This window comes from Protopterus annectens, chromosome 10.part0 (genome assembly GCF_019279795.1).
Source record: "Protopterus annectens isolate FY-2018-M chromosome 10.part0, PAN1.0, whole genome shotgun sequence".
NCBI lineage: Eukaryota > Metazoa > Chordata > Ceratodontiformes > Protopteridae > Protopterus > Protopterus annectens.
Window position 1 is genome coordinate 1,441,514,243 of NC_056744.1, and position 20,805 is coordinate 1,441,535,047.

General features: G+C 42.3%; 1 protein-coding gene across 1 annotated transcript in view; it reads right to left on the reverse strand.

Moving 5' to 3' along the window:
* Positions 1-20,805, reverse strand: part of STXBP3 (syntaxin binding protein 3) — a 758,101-nt gene that overhangs the window by 587,929 nt on the left and 149,367 nt on the right. The window contains exon 8 of the mRNA XM_044086884.1: positions 692-787. Coding sequence (XP_043942819.1) covers positions 692-787 — 96 coding nt within the window. The remainder of the gene's footprint in view (positions 1-691; positions 788-20,805) is intronic.

Below are 20,805 nucleotides of genomic sequence, written 5' to 3' on the forward strand. Positions count from 1 at the left end.
TTGGTGTGATGTCTGCCTGGATGAGACATGGAAGTTCGGAACCTTACCGTACCCCTCTCTTAAAGAACCTGAGATCTCCTCCCTAACTAATATATGAGGGATGCCATCAGGGCCCTCAGAGGTTAGTATTGATTCATCTAAAGTTTTCACAGTCTGAAACGCCTTGGGACCCATACCAGCCTCTAACGTGGTCTCGGTAGTGGGCAACTAAAAAGGTACCCAGATGTATTGCAGGTTCTGTAAGCTCAGCAGGTATGTCTGAATCCAAAACATTAGACTGCATATCTGTTCTGAGCCTCCTGAGCTTTTTCTTTGGCAGTAGAGGGACTTTTGGAGATGCGGATTCTGCCATCTTGGACTGGCCATTTATTTCAGACACAGAGTTTTGAAAAAGTTGTTGAGAGGGAAAATTCTCGACCTAAGGGTTTTGGCAACAAACAACTGACAAATTAAACAAACCTTGTGATCGTACTCTGGGCCTAAACAGAAAGGGCACTCAGTGTGCAAGTCCTTGTACAGAATCTGCCTACCACATTCACACTTACCGCTCCTAGCAAAGGCAGAATCAACATATCCATTTATTGGAAATGGAGTTTAATTTTGGTGTTAAAATTCCTTTTCACGTCAACTTCAAAATGCACATCAGTTACAACATTTGACCCTCCTGGCATTCATAAGACTTGTGCAATACCTTACCTTCTTTTTACTTCTTTCATCAATCTCATAGTATTGCTGAAGTTTGTCTTCAACCATCTTGGCCAGTACTGTAGCATTATCAAGAGGTTCCCTGTAAAATAATAAATAAAGGTCAACGATATTAGATTGAGTAGCAAACATCTAGACTTGTTCATAAAGAATACTGGTTGTGCTTTTTTCTGTGTTACAAAGTCTATTACTGGTTGACCATAAATATGCTGTCATGTTAAAAAGTGTCTTGTACCTTAAACTGAATTACCATTTCTTCACTTTCAACAAGTGGAACTAGCTGGCATTGGAGCATTAAACATTTTTTAGGCATCCTTTTTTCTGAAATGGTTTCCAACCTCCCTCACTATTCACTCAATGCACTGTGCTATCCTTCTGCTGTAGAATTTGGATTTACAACAATGATAATGGCTATCAGGGTTCAAGAATGATCTGTGCTGATGGATACTCACCCAGGAGAAAGGGGAAAGCACACTTGTGTAACTAAACTTACCACAACAGCAGATGTTCAAATGATCACTGCTGCTGTAGCTTTAGTTATATGGGTTATATCCTGTCAAGAATATAACAGCCAGCTTCTAAAGCTTCAAAACACCTCCCATGCACTCAATCAGTTAGCTCGATTTCAACTGAATAAAAAACAGGTTTGGGTGCCAAGCCATTTACAGCTCTCAAACCAACTGTGAGATGGAGGCTGAGTTCAGAGTTGACATATCTAGGAGTAAAAATATATTCCTGGCAAAACAACATTCTGAAAAACTAACAGGATATGCACAGGAAGGAGCAACTGCAGCAGTGATCACTCAAACATTTACTGCTAATGTTAATTTACTTAAAACAACTGCACTATGCTCATCATTTTGGTCACTGCTCTAGATGCCTAAGCTATATGGTTAGATTACCCTAGCTTACAATACTTGGGAGGTGGAAGGTGAAGGATCCAGAAGTGCCTGGAGAATAGTCCAAGCAAAGCTTAACCTAGACCTACACAAGGAATCAAGCATTTAGTGCTTTGTAAAAGGACTAAGTTGCTGCTTCTAGATTAAGTCTAGAATCCAACCCTTCCCATAAAGCCAAGGCGAATTAAAAGCCCTAGAAGAATGAGCCTTGACCCTGCCTGGTAAGTTCAGTTGTGGTGTGAATAACAAAAGGCAATAGCCTGAGGCAATCATTTAGAAATAGTCTGTTAGACACAGGTTCTCCCTTCTTTTTACCTTCAGAAGACATTAATCAAAAGTTATGAAAGATTTTATTCTGTTAAGATAGTACCAGTATGGCCTGTGGACATTGAAGGCATGCATCATACTTTTTCCCCTCATTTTAGGGTTCGGGAAAGAAAACAAGGAGAGAGAGTGAGTCTGGCTTAAAATAAACTTGGATACCACTTTAGGCATAAAAGGAGGATTAGTTCTAAGTGACACCATGCCTCTGTGGAAACTGAGATAGGGTTGACTCGCCATAAGAGCTTGCAGCTTAGATGCTCTTCTTCCAAACGTCAGGGGAATAAATAAAACGTTTTTCCATGCTAAGAACCTCAAGCCAGCCTGATGGCTTGGTTCCAATGGAGCAAGTCTAACAGACTATTTATAAATCCTTGCCTCAGGCTAACAGAAAATTATGAAACCAAGGAGGAAACATGTTTTCTTGGCATTCTCTCATACAAAACCACTTTCAAAAACATTTTCACATAAGAATGCATTGAAAGAGGGTGATCCATGGGCAGACATGCTGAAACAGTTGAAAAATGAACCTTGAAAGAATAAGAAGGGCAATAGGATAGTAACTCACACAAATATTTTAAAACCAGAGAAACACTAGCCCAGAATGGGTGCCAATTATGTTGTTGGCATCAATTAGAAAACATTTTCGTTTACTAATATATGACTTTTCTTGTAGCAGGCTTTCTTGCCCCCATTAGTTCTTGAGGGACATCCTCAGTAAACAGATGCCTAAAAGAAAATAGGGCCTATTATCTGGGCAGTCAGATACAGTTGTTTGGGGTCAGGATGTATCAAACACCCCTGGTCTTGTATGAGGGTGCTTGTGAAAATTGTCTTTGGCCATTTCCAAATGAAGGGAGATCCACTGCTGCTTGTTCCAGAAGGAAGTCACTATAATAATCTTGGGAGATTCTTTCTGAATACCAGTACCCTGGATATCAGTAGAAAGGGTGAAAAAGCTATTAGGGAACATTCCTGCCCAAGGAATAGAATGGCATCTGTCTTGCAGTCCTTTCTGCATGGGGATGCATTTTTGTCAGCTGACTGCCTATTCTCTGAACAAAGATGTCTACTTGAGAAACTGTAGAACTTCCCTCAGACAGATCAAATCTTGGAAGATCCCTGATCTGGTCTCCATCAGGGTCTGGCCTTTGTCCTGCTCAACATGTCTGCCACACAATTATGCTCTGAAGGAATGTAGGATGCCGGTGGAGTGAGATTGTGTAGTACAGCTACATTCCAAGCCAATATGGCTAGTCTGCATATGGGGCAAGACCTGGTACTCTCTTGCTTGCTGAAACACCATATGACTGTGACACTGTCTGTAACCACTTGAAGTCGAATGTCTGGATTAGAGCAAGCATCTTGCTTGGGTCTGTCCTTGTTGTCCCAAACACCTTCTGCTTTTATCCCATTGACAGTGGTCTCAAAGCAAAGTCTGAAGCACCTGTGGTGACTGACTACATTGGAGCTGGTGTGGGGAGGGGGAGAAAAGACCACATCTGTGTTTAGGGATTGCTGCTGTTTCGGTCAAGTAATTTCTCCTCTTTCAAATCTCAGAACTGGAATTTGAAATGATAATAGGTTTTGGTGCTGGGACCAAAGGGACTTCACATATCATTACATCTTTCTCATGTAGAGTCTTACCACAGATATCATAAGACTCACAGATGCCATGAGAGTCAAAATCCTGTGGTATTTCCTTGCAGAAATTGAAGTCTGAGTGAAAAACCCTTGAAACAGATCTGTTTTTTTTTACTCATGGAAGAAAAGCTCTTTGATATAAAGTGTCTAACAGACACACCAGGAATACAATTCAGCCTGATGGGGTCAAAAAAGACTTTCGAATAGGCTCTGGGAATCGCAGCTTAAGTAACAGATCACTCACCCAAGATAGAGGGAGAGAGACTGAGATGAGACTGAAATGATTCAGGACACTTTTTTAAAACACTCTGCAAAGATAAGCAAGTAGGCTAAAGATGGACATGTCTGGAAACCCTGTAGCCTGCAATGAGCTATAACTGGAGCTTTGTGAAGCAGTGGATTATTTGGAGCAGCAGTGCATTATTCAAAGGATAAGGCAGATTGATCATGTGATCCAGGCACACAAAACCTTAAGAAAAGCCTCAAGTCGGGATGAAGACAGCTGTAATAAGCATCTTTTAAATCTACTGTTACTCGAAAACTTAAATGAGGCAGAAGGATTAAACAGGTTATGAAATAATAGCATTTTGAACTTTGGCACCATCACAAAACGCTTTTGCACCCAAAACATTGTTGAATAAAATCCTTTGCCAGCCTGGAAAGGAGGAACTGTATTTTATTCCCCGAGACGGAATGCGTTGTCGGACAGGAGGAAATAGACATGTTTGGTCTGATGGATGAGGAATAACTCTGAAAGGGAGGAATTTCTTCCCACTGTCTTCTGAAACTTGATGAATAATCTTCATAACTCATTTTTCTGAAACTAACTGTTGCCAAAGAGAGAAATGAGTCAGAATTTCTGAAAGAAACAAGGGGCTACTATGGTCAGAAGGGGCATGGTCCCTACCATTTTGACTTGGTTGACTGTCCTTTGTTTTTTGGGGGGTCCTGCATTCTTTTGGAACTTACTTGCCATTGTTTTTTGCCATTTTTTTAAGTGTCTGCTTATCAGCATTCTTCTAAGACTACTACATTTCTTCCAAAACTGGATGATGGGGTTGAGAATCTCTTGGAAAGTTTGGAAAAGGAGGGCTGAAAATTTTGACAGATTCCCTGAATCAGCTTACCCCTCCCATCATATATTTTTTAAATCTCTGTAACAGAGGGTCCAAAAACTAACTTGCTATCCAAAGGAGAATTTGAAATCTGTTTTTATGTCTTCTGGGAGGTTCTCAGAATGCAGCCAGGAAAACCTCATCCCAGTTCCAGCAGTAACAGCCCTGGAAAAAGTAATGTCAGCATCACGAACAGACTTTAAATAATAATGAGTAGTGATCTGTTAAATGGAAGAAACTAAACGCTCAAAGCAGATATTTCCTCAAAAGAACTACATACAAAACAGTTCTCATCTTTCCACAATTGGAATAAACTAACATACGAGCCTCACAATTCAGAATTCTGAGAATTAAAGTTGTAGAAGCATATACTTTTTCCCCATAGTTAAATATTTTGCCTTCCTTATCTGAAATAAGGATTACAAAATGTTTAGCAGCAGTTACATTAGTTAAAGGTTTAGCTGCAGGGTCAGGTCTGGGATGAATGTATAAAAACTTGGACTGTATAAGGTTCACAGTCTTATCGGCTTTCTTAAAAGCAGCAGGCTGATTATCGGGGAAGCTATAGGCTGTGACAAACACATCCTCCAGTGCTGACAATACTGAATGGATAGGTGAAGGTTCTGGAAATTCCAACAGCTTATTTTCTGAGGGACTATGGGAAGTACAGTTCTGTAAATTGAACTTTGCATAAAGTACAGTTGTATACACCTACCATAAATGTAGATGTTCGAGTGTCTTCACTGTTGTAGTCATGACTGTAGGGTTCTCCCCTGCCGGCAGGCAGCCCTCGGTCGGCCAGAATCCCAAAGTCTGGGTCCGGCATCGGCTGTTCAACCATGCTCCCTGACGTCAGAGCGCCAGGAGTATAAAGCTGACAGCCGACGCCATCTTCTCCAGTTTTTCTTGCCCCTGATGTCAGGAGTCCCAAAATGAAAAAGGTCCCATAACATTTGCAAATACACCTCAGAAGAATGGTGAAAAAAGGAAATACACAAAAGTAAAAATAAGAGGGGACAGGAGGGAGGGAAACCCAGACTGCAACAGTGAAGACACTCTAACATCTACATTTATGGTAGGTGTACACAACTGTACTATGTTCATCGTGTTTCACTGTTGCAGTCATGACTGTAGGGTAGAATCCCAAAGCTGAAAGAAAGGGAGGTGGTCATAAAGAGGAGGGGCTAAAAGGCCCTGCAAGACTGCAGAGGCAAAGCCTGCCCTAGACTTAGAGTAGAGAGGTAGATTGTAGTGCTTAGAAGAAGTATGCGCTGAACTCCAAGTTGCAGCTTCCAAAATGTCTTTGGTAGGAACTCCTGAGGAAGGCAGAAGTGGCAGCAGCTCTGGTGGAATGAGTCCGTATACTCCCTGGGATTTGCTTTCCATGGTGTGAATAACAAAATCTGATTCCATGAGCAATCCATTTAGAAATGGTCTGTTTTGAAATGGCTTTACCTTGGGAAATTGAAGCATAAGAAACAAACAATTGTTCTGATTTTCTGATGTCCTTGGTTCTGTTCAGGTAAAAACATAGTTGTCTGTGTACATCCAAGGAACGTAAGATCCTTTCCCCTTTATTTTGAGGAGTGGGGAAAAAGGTTGGCAAGTGGATAGTTTGATTTAAAGCCACTTTGGAAACCACCTTAGGCATGAAGGTAGGATTAGTCCTCAAAGATACCCTGTCTTGATGAAAAATAATATAAGGTTCCACAGCCATAAGAGCTTGTAACTCTGAAACTCTCCTGGCAGAGGTTAGGGCTAACAGGATAGCTGTCTTCCAAGATAAAAACTTGATGTCAGAAGAGGCAGCAGACTCAAAAGGAGGCAAGGTTGGGTTTTCCAAAACATAGTTGAGATCCCAAGCAGGAATGGGAGGAGATCTAGGAGGTCTTAAGTTCTTAGGTCCTCAGAAACTGTCTCATGAGCTGGAGGGAAAAGATGGGAGGGTCTGTATTATAATGAGCAGAAATAGCAGAGGCATGTATCTTAATGGAAGAGAAAGAGAGACCCTTATGTAAGAGATCTGTCAAGTAAAGTAAAATTAAAGTAATGTTAGGAAGAAGAGGATCAGAATTCTGAGCCTGCATCCAGGAACAAAATCTTTTCCATTTTCCTGCATAAGATTTTCTAGTGCTAGGACGTCTGGCTTCTAAAATGACATCAATAACCTGCTTGGATAGTAAAGAAGAAATCAAAGACCCTGGATTAACCAGGCCGCCAGGCTGAGAGTTCTGACATGAGAGTATAGAACCTGACCCTGATGTTGGGACAGAAGGTTCGGAGACTGAGGTAAAACCCAAGGGGGCTCCAGGCATAGGTTTTTTAGAGTTGGATACCAAAACTGCCAAGGCCAATTTGGAGCCAGCAAGATAATCATCTTGGGCTTGTCCTGTTTTATCTTCAATAAAACCCGTGGAAGAAGAGGAAGAGGCAGAAAGGCATATCTCGAGAGGTTTCTCCAACTGAATGACAGGGCATCCACTTTCCAAGCTTCTGTGGAAAGTCCTGGTGCAAAAATTCTGTAGTTGATGATTGAGATGGGATGCAAAGAGGTCTATGTGAGGACATCCCCAGACTGATGTTATCATCCTGAATATTTTGGTGTCCAGCATCCACTCGTGTGGATGCGAAAGGTTTCTGCTCAGACTGTCTGCCAGGAAGTTTTGTTTCCCTGGTAGAAACTGAGCTTGAAGATCCAGATTGCAAGCTAGAGCTGTGTTCCATAGATCCATGGCTAGTCTGCAAAGGGGGTAGGAATGAGATCCCCCTTGCTTGTTTATGTACCACATAACTGTGGTGTTGTCTGTCCGTATTAGTAGTTGTCCTGGTTGTAAAAGATTCCTGAAGGCCAATAGAGCTTTCTGAACGGCTAACATTTCCTTTAAGTTGATATGCAGGTGCTTCTGATCCTTTGTCCAAAGGCCCTGCAGACAATTGCCCTGAAAATGGTCTCCCCAAGCATAATCCGAGGTGTCCGTGGTTAGAATCTGAGTGGCAGGAGGCAGATGGGAAGGGTTTCCCTTTGTTTAGAGCACATGCCCTGGACCACCCAAGAAATTCCTTTTGAGGCAAGGAAGGACAGAGATCAGTATGTCTAAACTGTGCTAATGCTGAGACCATACACTTTTTAGGTACCACTGTATTTTCCTCATGTGTAGTCTTGCATATGGTATGAGAAGGAGCAGGAGGCCATATAACCCAAAGCCTGCAGGAATTTCCTTGCAGATAGTTGAGTTAAAGTTGCCATGGTTCTGAAAGTTGAAGCCAGCTGTAATTGTTTTTCGGATGTCAGAAATGCCATCTGGGTTGTGGTGTTTAGAAGAGCACCCAGAAAAGTTATCTGTTGTGATGGTGTCAAATTTGACTTTTTTATGTTTACAGAGAATCCCAGGAACTTGAGGAGGTTCTGTACAAATTCTAGATGTTGGAGTAAGACATCCTTGCTGTCTGCCTGAATTAGACAATCATCCAGATAAGGGTAAATTTGAATTCCCTTGAGTCTGCAGTAAGCTACTACTGGAGCCAGGCATTTGGTGAAGACCCTGGGCGCAGTAGACAATCCAAAGGGCAGCGCAGAGAATTGAAAGTGCCTCCATCCTGCCTTGAACCTGAGGTATTTTCTGCGATCCTGCCTGATGGGAATGTGTAAATATGCCTCCTTTAAATCCAAAGTTACCATCCATGCATCTTTGGACAGCATTGGAAGTAGCTGCTGTAGAGTAAGCATTTTGAATTTTGGAATTTCTAGAAAGGTGTTCAAGACCGACAGATCCAGAATGGGTCTCCATGAGTTTTGCTTCCTTGGGACTAGAAAGAGCCTTGAGTAAAAACCTTTTCCCATCTCTGAAAGTGGAACCAGTTCTATGGCATTCATAGCCAAAATAGCTTCCACCTGGTTTAAGGCCTCCGTCCACTGATGTTTTGGAAGGTCTGGCCATCCGCTTGGCCTTGGCAAGGTATGAAAATGGAATTTGTAACCTCTTAAAACCACATACAAAACCCACTTGTCTTGGGTTATTTGAGTCCAATTTTGATAAAAAAAAGAGAGAGTTTTCCTCCGAGAGGGGCTTCCAGGCAAGAAATTCCTGTAGCCTAACAGAGGGAGTCATTGAGTTTGTTTCCTTTGAGTTTGTGACCTGTCCTCTCCTCCCCTAGGGGTGGAAGCAGTCCACTGTCTTGGTCTATAAGAAGCTTGTGTTTGAGGCCTTCCTCTGGAGCGTCTATATCTACCCCTCTGAGGCCTGTCTGAAGTGGGAAAGGACCAATTTTTTGAAGGCCAATTCCTGCTAAATCTAGGTGGCTGTACTTGTAAGAAATCTTTAACTGTTTGCATGGATTTCGCCGTATCCTCCATCTTTTTAATCACCTCTTCAGCTTTTGATCCAAATAAAACATTATGCTGAACAGGAGCATCCAATAATTTAGCCTTTACTTGTTCCGGCAAATTTTGTTCCTTTAGCCATGCATTTGGACAGCATTGGCTGTGCCAGAGGCCGCAGCCCTACCTCCAAGGCATCAAATCCACAGTGTAAACCATGCTTCCCAACTTGTTCAGTGGCATGCAATAAATCATGTAATTCCTTATCATCTGGACAGGCAGAAATGGAAGTAAGCTTTTGTTTTAAAACAGACAAGAGAAATTGCTGGTATTTTAGCATATGAAACTGACAGTTTAAAGCCCTAATGGACAAAGTAGCAGAAGTGTACACCTTTTTACCCCATCTTTCTAAGGATCGAGAATCCTTTTTAGTAGGAATGGGATTTTTGGCAGAAGCGGCCTCAACTCCCTTAGGACCCTGAGAAATGGTTTCAGGGTTAGCAGAAGGGTTCTTGTATAAAAACTGATAGATATTACAGGGTTCCTGATTCCCATCGGGCTTAACAGGAGCAGGAGGAAAAGAGTCAGGGGTTAAGTTAGCCTCCGAAAAGGCATCATCAACAATATCCAAAACAGGAGGAATAGCCAGGGGTCTATGTTGGGGAAGAAGAAGAAAATCCCTCAGTCTTTTCTTAGATTCCGAATACTCCTGTCCTTCCCAGTGGAAATGTTCCCTCATTTCATGCAAAGTTTCCCCAAAAGAGAAATCCTCAGGGGGAGAAGCTGAAGGAATGGATTCTTCAGCTTCAGAATCCTCATAAGGAGGAAAAGAATATTCCTGATCAGAAGAAGAAACTGTGGAAACAGAAGCCTGATCAGAGGAATCATAATAAACATCCTGCCTTGGCCCTTTATCTGGAGGGGGATGTGAACCCCTAATCATAGTAAGTAAATCCTCCGCCATCTTGAGTAACTGTTTCTGTGACTTGGGAGCCGGTTCAGAAGAGGCCTGTGTTGTAGTCTTTGATTTAGAAGTCTTTGCCTTTGTCTTTGGCTTTGCCTTTATTAGAAGCTGAGTAGGCCTGAAAACCCCTTTGGAAGCCGGTACCTGCACAGCGGCTCCGGACCCATCCGAAGGAGCATTGTCCGAAGGTCCTGCAACAGAAATATTTAAAGGCCTGGTTGGCTCCTCATGAGAGTCCGTTTCGGCCGTCGGTTCTGAAATGGCCGGCGACAGGGCTGCAAAAGCACCTCACTGACGATGGCGAACCTGAAGCTGGCTCGCTTGCGCTATCATCAGATTTGGACCTCAGAGGCCTGTCTTTATCCTTGCGGCGTTTGAACTCCGGTAGCGGAACCATATCTGGCGACATTTTGTAGTTAAAGCCTACTGAAGTAATGAAAAGCAAAATCGTACCTTCGCTTAATTGTACGTTGATTGAATCTAGCACAAAACCGACAACTAGCTATGTTGTGGTCAGGGCCTAAGCAAGGAATACAGTAAGAACGAAAATCCTTATGAGGTATTTGCTTCCCACATGAAATACAATTATTAACTTTTTCTGACATCTGGAGCAAGAAAAAGTTTCCCCAACGGGGTACTTAGCTTTGAGTGGAGAAGAAAATCTTCGGACTGAAGTATATCAGAAAAAATCGTCAGGGGTCAGCCGACCGACACTTGCGAACTGCTATCACCGCACGGCAAGAAAGACTGGAGAAGATGGCGGTGGCTGTCAGCTTTATACTCCTGGCGCTCTGACGTCAGGGAGCATGGTTGAACAGCCGACGCCGGACCCAGACTTTGGGATTCTGGCCGACCGAGGGCTGCCTGCCGGCAGGGGAGAACCCTACAGTCATGACTGCAACAGTGAAACATGATGAACATCAGCAGATGTTCAATTGATCACTGCTGCAGTAGGCTTAGCAAAGGATATAATTGCTGGATAGCTTCCAAAGCTTCAGGGCACCTTCTATGCACCTAAACTGTCAAGCAGCTTGAGCTGAAATGACTAAAAGACAAGTCTGGGTGTGAAGCCCTTCAGAGATTTCCTGCCAGAAAACAGAGGGATGTTAAGCCCTGAAAGCACAATGCTAGGAACAACAAATGTCCACACCCTGCCGTAAAATATACACACACATCAAAAAAAAAAAAAAAAGTGGGAGAATGAAGGGAGGGAGTGGCTAATACAGCAGTGATCACTCAAACATCTACTGTTATGGCAAGGTCAACTTATACAACTGTACTATGTTCGTCATATTGATCACTGCTGGAGTTAACTATACAGGTAGCTCTAGGTTCAGGAAAGAAAACAGGGAGATGGATAGTTTGGCTTAAAGTAAATTTGGATACCACTTTACACATAAAAGGATTAGTTCTAAATGAAACCCTGCCCCTATGGAAAATGAGGTAGGATTGACTCTCCATAAGAGCTTGCAACTCATTCCCTTCTTGCAGAAGGCAGATCAATTAGCAAAACTGTTTCCCATGTTAAGAATCTCAAGTCAGCAAGATTAGCTGGCTCAAATACAGCAAGTGTTAGCCTAACAAAAAATTAAGATCCCAAGGGGGGGGGGTCACAGTTTTTTTTTTTGGCAGCCTCTTATGCAACCCTGTTTCAAGAACATTTTCACATGAGAATGCATTGAAAGAGGTATCCATGGGCATACAAGCTGAAATGGCCAAAATATGAGCCTTGATAGAGGAATAAGAAAGGCCACAGGACAGTAACTCACACAAACCTTGTAAAACCAGAAAACAACTAGCCTTGAACAGGTGGTGGTTATGTTTTTGGCACCAACTAGAAAACCCTTTCCACTTATGACTTTCTAGTAGCAGGCTTTTTCTGCCTCCATTAGTATCTGCTGCACGTCATCAGAAAACAGGTAATTAAAAGGAATTAAGACAATCATCCAGGCAATCAACTGAAGATGGTTGATGTCAGGGTGTAAGAGATAACCATGTTCTTGTACGAGTAGATCCAGTCTGTGGGGAAGACTGTTGCAATTGTCTCTGGCCATTTCCAAAAGAAGGGAGAACCACAGCTGTCTAGGTCAGAAGGGAATCTCCAGAATGATCTTGAGGGATTCCTTCTGAATCTTCAGAAGTACCCTGGATATTAGTGGAAAGGTAGAGAGTAACATTCCTGTCCTAAGAAAAGAAAATGCATCTGTCTTCCAGGCCTTCTTGCATGGAGTCCTGGAAAAGAACTTTGCCACTTGATTGTTGGAGAGGAGGCCGAGAGGTCTCCACCACACATGAAAACTAGATGGGAAGGGGGGGGGGGTCCTTCCAAGATTTGATCCATTTTGAGGGTCTGCTCTGATCCTGCTCAGCTTGTCTGCCACAAAATTTTCAGACACAATGTAGGATGCCTGCAGAGTGACATTTTGTTGTAAAGCTATATCTCAAGCTAACATGGCTAGTCTGCAAGGGGACAACAACCTGGTTCTCCCTTGTTTGGTGATGTACCACATTACTGTGTCACTGTCTGCAACTACTTGAAGAGATCCTGGGGACCAAAGATGGTTCAAAGAGTTGAGTACCTTGATCAGGGCAAGCATCTCCTTGATACTTATGCGTTAGTGTCTGTTCTTGGTGTCACATACTCCCATGCACTTTTATCCCTCTTAAAACTGTTCCTCAAGCAAAATCTGAAGCGCCTGTGGTGACTGATTTCTTTGGAGCAGGGAGGGAGAAGGGGAGACCTGGATTTAATGATATCTGTTGACAAACCCCAGAACTGGGATTTGAAAAGATAAAGGGTGTTGATACAGAGACAAAAGATATTTCAGATACCAGTGTATCTTTCTCATGTGGACTCTTGCCAGGGTTATCAGGACAAACATGCATGCCATGAGACCAAAAATCCTGAGATATTCCTTCTCAGTGATGGAAGTCTTAATAGAAAACCTTAGAAATAGATCTAAATAAATTTCTTTTTTTCCCCTGTGGAAGAAAAGCTCTTTGACCTAAGGTGTCTAGTTGACATTCCAAGAACACAATCCTGTGGGAGGCTGCCAAGAAGAGTTTTGGATGTTCTCTTGGAATCCCAGCTTCTGTAAGAGCTCTCTCAAAGAGAAATTTCTGAAACTTTTGAAAAAGACTGAAAATATAAGAAAGTCTTCTAAATATGGAAAATGTGAATACCCTATAGTCAGTGATGAACTATAACTGGAGCTAGATACTTTGTGAACACTGTTAGTGCACTGGTAGTCCCAAAAGGAAAGGCAGAGAACTGATAATGTAATCCACAAACACAAAACCATGCTCAACTAATGAGAGACTTGCTTGGCTACAAACATCTGCATTAGAAGCTGAAGCTAAGTGAAACTTGCAGTAGTGCATTTAATATTCTGTTAAGTACAAACTTGCAGTTTTAAAAGTACTGTATTTTCATTTTTTCGGTTTCCTAATTGTGCGTTTCTGAACAGTGTGGTCTGTGTCTATTTGCTATAGAGGGGGTGGTGTTATCACTTCTTTGTTATCTGATATTTAATAGCCTAGAGGGATTCCTCTGTACTTTAAGTGCTAGCCACAAAGTTTGGGAAATCATTTTATGCTCAACTCCTGAGAGACTTGCTTGGCTACAAACATCTGCATTAGAAGCTGAAGCTAAGTGAAACTTGCAGTAGTGCATTTAATATTCTGTTAAGTACAAACTTGCAGTTATAAAAGTACTGCATTTTCATTTTTTCTGTTTCCTAATTGTGTGTTTCTGAACAGTGTCCTCTGTGTCCCTCTGCTGTTAAGTTGGTATTCGTGTTGCTGGCTCTGGAATAGCCCGCCCCCTCCTGTAAATCTTTATTAGAACACTCCTCCTGGGTCCATCTCATTTGCTCACTTAGCCAAGTACAGTGAGATCATATTCTGAGTCTAGTGTTCACTCTACTTAATACAGAGAGTAGATTTGTGAAGGCCCCCCCCAAAAAATTTTCATTTGCTTTTACTGTATTTGTCTTTCCTCCTACTTTATTTTGCTTTTCTTAAAAGTACTCAATTTTATTCAGTCTGCTGCATTTATTACTGCTTGGTAGTAGCCTGATTAAATTGTAACTGTCATTCTAAGTTTTTTGGTTTAAGCACTTGGGCTTCATACAAGCTGTTTTACATTAAGAAGGTTTGTGGTCTGCACTGTTGTGGCAGGACAGGTAGCTTACATCCTTCTTCGCTGGGAACTGCTGATTGAAGGCCCAGTGGCTGCTATTCTAATGTTAACTTTTGGTTTTTATTTTCCTCTTTGAGACAGCATTCTGCCCTTTGAGCTGGAATACTGGTAGGTTAGCATTTCCTGAATTGGTGGCTGCTTCATAGACGAAGGCTGTAAACTAAAGATCCGAGCACCCAGAAAAGTTATCTGTTGTGATGGTGTCAAATTTGACTTTTTTATGTTTACAGAACTTCCCAGGAACTTGAGGAGGTTCTGTACAAATTCTAGATGCTGGAGTAAGACATCCTTGCTCTCTGCCTGAATTAGACAATCGTCCAGATAAGGGTAAATTTGAATTCCCTTGAGTCTGCGGTAAGCTACTACTGGAGCCAGGCATTTGGTGAAGCCCCTGGGCACAGTAGACAATCCAAAGGGCAGCGCAGAGAATTGAAAGTGCCTCGATCCGGCCTTGAACCTGAGGTATTTTCTGCGGTCCTGCCTGATGGGAATCTGTAAATATGCCTCCTTTAAATCCAAAGTTACCATCCATGCATCTTGGGACAACATTGGAAGTAGCTGCTGTAGAGTAAGCATCTTGAATTTTGGAATCTCTAGAAAGGTGTTCAAGACTGACAGATCCAGAATGGGTCTCCATGAGTTTTGCTTCCTGGGACTAGAAAGAGCCTTGAGTAAAACCTTTCCCATCTCTGAAAGTGGAACCAGTTCTATGGCATTCATAGCCAAAGGAGCTTCCACCTGGTTTAAGGCCTCCGTCCATTGATGTTTTGGAAGGTCTGGCCATCCGCTTGGCCTTGGCAAGGTATGAAAATGGAATTTGTAACCTTTTAAAACCACATCCAAAATCCACTTGTCTTGGGTTATTTGAGTCCAATTTTGATAAAAAGAGAGTTTTCCTCCGAGTGGGGCTTCCAGGCAAGAAGTTCCTGAGCCCAACAGAGGAGTCATTGAGTTTGTTTCCTTTGAGTTTGTGACCTGTCCTCTCCTCCCTAGGGGTGGAAGCAGTCCACTGTCTTGGTCTATAAGAAGCTTGTGTTTGAGGCCTTCCTCTGGGCGTCTATATCTACCCCTCTGAGGCCTGTCTGAAGTGGGAAAGGACCAATTTTTTGAAGGCCAATTCCTGCTAAATCTAGGTGGCTGTACTTGTAAGAAATCTTTAACTGTTTGCATGGATTTGCCTTATCCTCCATCTTTTTAATCACCTCTTCAGCTTTTGATCCAAACAAAACATTATGATGAACAGGAGCAACCAATAATTTAGCCTTTACTTGTTCAGGCAAATTTTGTTCCTTTACCATGCATCTCTAATGACTGTGCCAGAGGCAGCCTACCTCCAAGGCATCAAATCCACAGTGTAAACCATGCTTCCCAACTTGTTCAGTGGCATGCAATAAGTCATGTAATTCCTTATCATCTGCACAGGCAGAAATGGAAGTAAGCTTTTGTTTTAAAACAGACAAGAGAAATTGCTGCTATTTAGCATATGAAACTGACAGTTTAAAGCCCTAATGGACAAAGTAGCAGAAGTGTACACCTTTTTGCCCCATCTTTCTAAGGATCGAGAATCCTTTTCAGTAGGAATGGGATTTTTGGCAGAAGCGGCCTTAACCCCCTTAGGACCCTGAGAAATGGTTTCAGGGTCAGCAGAAGGGTTCTTGTATAAAACTGTGAATCAGGAACTGTAATATCTATCGGCTTAACAGGAGCAGGAGGAAAAGAGTCAGGGTTAAGTTAGCCTCGAAAAGCATCATCCACAATATCCAAAACAGGAGGAATAGCCAGGGGTCTATGTTGGGGAAGAAGAAAATCCTCAGTCTTTTCTTAGATTCGAATACTCCTGTCCTTCCCAGTGGAAAGACTGAAAATATAAGAAAGTCTTCTAAATATGGAAAATGTGAATACCCTATAGTCAGTGATGAACTATAACTGGAGCTAGATACTTTGTGAACACTGTTAGTGCACTGGTAGTCCCAAAAGGAAAGGCAGAGAACTGATAATGTAATCCACAAACACAAAACCATGCTCAACTAATGAGAGACTTGCTTGGCTACAAACATCTGCATTAGAAGCTGAAGCTAAGTGAAACTTGCAGTAGTGCATTTAATATTCTGTTAAGTACAAACTTGCAGTTTTAAAAGTACTGTATTTTCATTTTTTCGGTTTCCTAATTGTGCGTTTCTGAACAGTGTGGTCTGTGTCTATTTGCTATAGAGGGGGTGGTGTTATCACTTCTTTGTTATCTGATATTTAATAGCCTAGAGGGATTCCTCTGTACTTTAAGTGCTAGCCACAAAGTTTGGGAAATCATTTTATGCTCAACTCCTGAGAGACTTGCTTGGCTACAAACATCTGCATTAGAAGCTGAAGCTAAGTGAAACTTGCAGTAGTGCATTTAATATTCTGTTAAGTACAAACTTGCAGTTATAAAAGTACTGCATTTTCATTTTTTTCTGTTTCCTAATTGTGTGTTTCTGAACAGTATCCTCTGTGTCCCTCTGCTGTTAAGTTGGTATTCGTGTTGCTGGCTCTGGAATAGCCCGCCCCCTCCTGTAAATCTGTATTAGAACACTCCTCCTGGGTCCATCTCATTTGCTCACTTAGCCAAGTACAGTGAGATCATATTCTGAGTCTAGTGTTCACTCTACTTAATACAGAGAGTAGATTTGTGAAGGCCCCCCCAAAAAAATTTTCATTTGCTTTTACTGTATTTGTCTTTCCTCCTACTTTATTTTACTTTTCTTAAAAGTACTCAATTTTATTCAGTCTGCTGCATTTATTACTGCTTGGTAGTAGCCTGATTAAATTGTAACTGTCATTCTAAGTTTTTTGGTTTAAGCACTTGGGCTTCATACAAGCTGTTTTACATTAAGAAGGTTTGTGGTCTGCACTGTTGTGGCAGGACAGGTAGCTTACATCCTTCTACGCTGGGAACTGCTGATTGAAGGCCCAGTGGCTGCTATTCTAAAAATGTATTAGTTCTGGCTTAAGCACTTGGGCTTCAGGCCAGTTATTCTACATTAAGAAGGTTTGTGGTCTGCACTCTTGTGGGAGAACAGGCTGCATTCTGCCCTTCTGAGCTGGGAATATCTGGTCACAGGCTTATTGTGCCTGCTTATGTGAACGGTTTCTTTCTGAAATTGGTGCGGCTTGTTGCTATAGCATAGATCAGATTCAGGCCTGCTGAATCTAGCTTTGTTTGTATAACTTGAGCACTGATCAAGGCAATCTTTTTTGGAGAAGGTTCCCCTGCACCCTAGTAAGCAGGGGTGTGCAGTTAGAACTTGTCTGATAGAAGACTGCTGGAACAGGGCTCAGCTTTGAGCTTTTTTAATGGATAATTGGGTAACTTTCAAACCACCACCGTAACAGGTACAAGCATGCAAAATCGGAAGATAATGCTACTCAATGCTAGAAGTCTAAACCTCAAAATGCACTCTCTCGAGGCACTCCTAAAAATGGAGAACATCGATATCTGTGAAGTAACTGAGACCTGGTTTCAAGGCTCCAGAGAGCACCACTGCAATACCAGGCTACAACTCTTACCACACTTTTCGGCCACCAAAGTAGGACCGAAATACTAAAGGTGGAGGAGTGTCAATATTCACCAAGGATATTCACACCACCAGGCTAGTTGCCCAACACAATGCGTCTGAAATTCTCCAGGTGCAACTAACACTAGGTAAGACTGCAATCCAAATTGTAGCTTGCTACAGATCCTCCACCATACCCCAAGATTCTCACTACACCTTTCTAAACATACTGGAAAATATTAAGATAGAACCAAACACCCTAATACTGGGTGATTTTTAACTACCCTGCCATTAACTGGGAAAACTACTCATGTACCAACACTTTGCCCAACGGTTCTTGGAATTCATAAATTCCAACACCTTGGATCAACTAATCCATAGTCCCACCAGGGGCACCAATATCCTAGACCTGGGCATTACCAACATGGGAAATCGATGCTCCATACCTATGGTCAACCCCCTCGTTAGTCAGGTCTGACCATAAGCTAATCACCCTTAACATCCACACCCCACCCCCACCCCCCAGTAAGGAAACCTCCATAAAAAACTTCTCCAAAGCCAACATCATGCTACTCAAGTCAGAAGTGACAAACTTCATGACACCCATGCAGACGGGAACTGAAAGTTCAACTGCTGAATCCTACACTAAGGCACTGTATAAGCACATCCACTCATGCATGAATCGTGCCATCCCAAATAGAACCAAGATGCGCTCCTCCAAAAAATGGAAGCCAACCTGGTGGTCCCCTGCCATAAACAAACTTTACAACAAAAGGAAGAAACTCTTGCGGAAAAGAGGAAAATCCCAGGATGCAAAAAACTTCCTTACCAGCCTCAGTAAGAAACTGAGATCCCTCATAAAATCCTCCAAAGCTAGTTACGAAAATAAAATTGCCAAAGATTCCAAAGACAACCACAAGGCATTCTATAACTATGTCAAGAATCTAAATGGCAATGCTCAGATCTGCTCTGAGCTAAAACAGAATAGAATTAAATATACTGATCCCAAGGATATTGCCAATATCCTGGCAGATCGATTCAGTGCCAACTTCACCCCCCTCTCACCCCCTAAATGGCCCATCTCAATACCGGAAGATTGCCAAATTCCGGTAACGGCCACACAGGTAAAAAATGCACTCTCCAAAGCTAAGAATACAGCATCCATGGGACCAGATGACATCCTGGGCTGTGTACTACATGAACTACAATATGAACTGGCACCTCACCTAAGTGTCATGTTTAATCATAGCCTCACCTCAGGTTTCGTGCCCACTGAGTGACGCAGAGCTACAGTTATCCCACTCCACAAGGGGGGATCCACCTTGGATCCCAGAAACTGCCGTCCCATCAGTCTGACAAGCCTTATCTGCAAGGCCATGGAGCGTATTATTATGGAACTTATAAACAAAGACATTGGCAACCTTCAAACACTGGACCCCACCCAGTTTGGGTTTGTGAAGGGCCGATCTTGTCTCCTGAACCTATATGACTTCTTCAAATTAGTCTCCAGAGCCATGGACAAGGGTAAGGTGGTCCACACAGCCTATCTAGACCTTGCCAAGGCCTTTGACACAATCCCCCACTCTGGAATCATAGATAAACTTACTAAGCTGGGCATTAATCCCTACGTCACCCAATGGGTTGCTAACTGGCTTACTGATAGAACCCACACTGTAAAAGTAGCCGACTCCAAATCCAGCTCCAGACAAGTGGTGTATCTCAGGGTTCAGTCCTGGGACCGCTCTTGTTTGGCATCTACTTCTCTGAAGTACAGGCCAACACTAAGGGAATCTGAATAACAAAGTTTGCAAATGACTGCAAACTAGGAGCCATTACTGAATCCCCAAATGATGTGGATACTCTACAAAAGGGCCTTACAGAAGCAGATGCTTGGTGCCAGAGCCATGGGCTCAAGCTCAATGCCAAGAAATGTACAGTTAAGCCCCTTTGGGAAAAAACATGTATCCGTGAATTACCATATAGGTGGCAGTACACTAAACATCGAAAGTGCGATAAGAGACTTAGGAACACAGGTGGACAGTGGTCTCACCTTCGATAACCACATCGCCACAACAGTCAGGAAATCCTTTTATGTGGCACACCTCATCACTAAGGGCTTTTCATCCAGAAAAAAGGAGGTCATTGTCCCACTGTACTGATCCCTCATTAGACCCATTATAGAATGCAACGCCCAGTTTGGTATGTACCTCTCAAGACATCTGCAACAACTGGAAAGGCCGCAGAAATACCTCACTAAAAGAATCACAGGCCTAAAGCAGATGCCCTACGCTGACCGCCTTAAAAAATTCCAGCTATACTCTGTCGCATATCGTCTACTCAAAGGCGATCTCTGCTTAACATACAAGGCCATGTCAAACCCAGAGCTGTCGGACATGCTACACTTAAAGAAATCCCAATCCCTCAGAGCCACACGCTCCAGGGATCTAAACCTTGTCATCACAATAAACAAAACATGCTGGAGGGATAGGTTCCTGACCCAGAGACTCCCCAGACTCTGGAATAGATTGCCCATACATGTCAAGCAGAGTTCCTCTTTGGTCCTCTTCAAAAGGAACCTTGACGATTGGATGGGAGAAAGGAAATTCACCCCGGGGATCACGTCAGTCGCCCTGCTAGACAAGGGTCCAGGGAAGTCAATAATGTGGGAAAAAATAGCCAGGGAATTGTTCTGGCTAGGCTTGTATAGGCCCTAGGGCTGATAGCCTAGTACCAACCTATGAACTTGTTCAAATCAGTTTGTTCGTTTTCTATTGTTTTATATATATATATATATATATAAATATATATATATATAAAATTGTACTTTATTCATCTGCTTTTACTGTATTTGTGTTTCTTCCTACTTTATTACTAGTGGCATTGACTACAAACTCTGATCTGTGATATGCAACAATAAGTATCCTTTTCTGTGCATTTAAAGTGTTTTTTGAGTGCATCTGCTTTATTTTCTTAAAATAAATATATATATATATATATATATATATATATATATATATATATATATATATATATATATACATACATATATATATACATACACACACACACATGCATATACACACACAAACACTCTCTCTCTCTCTCTCT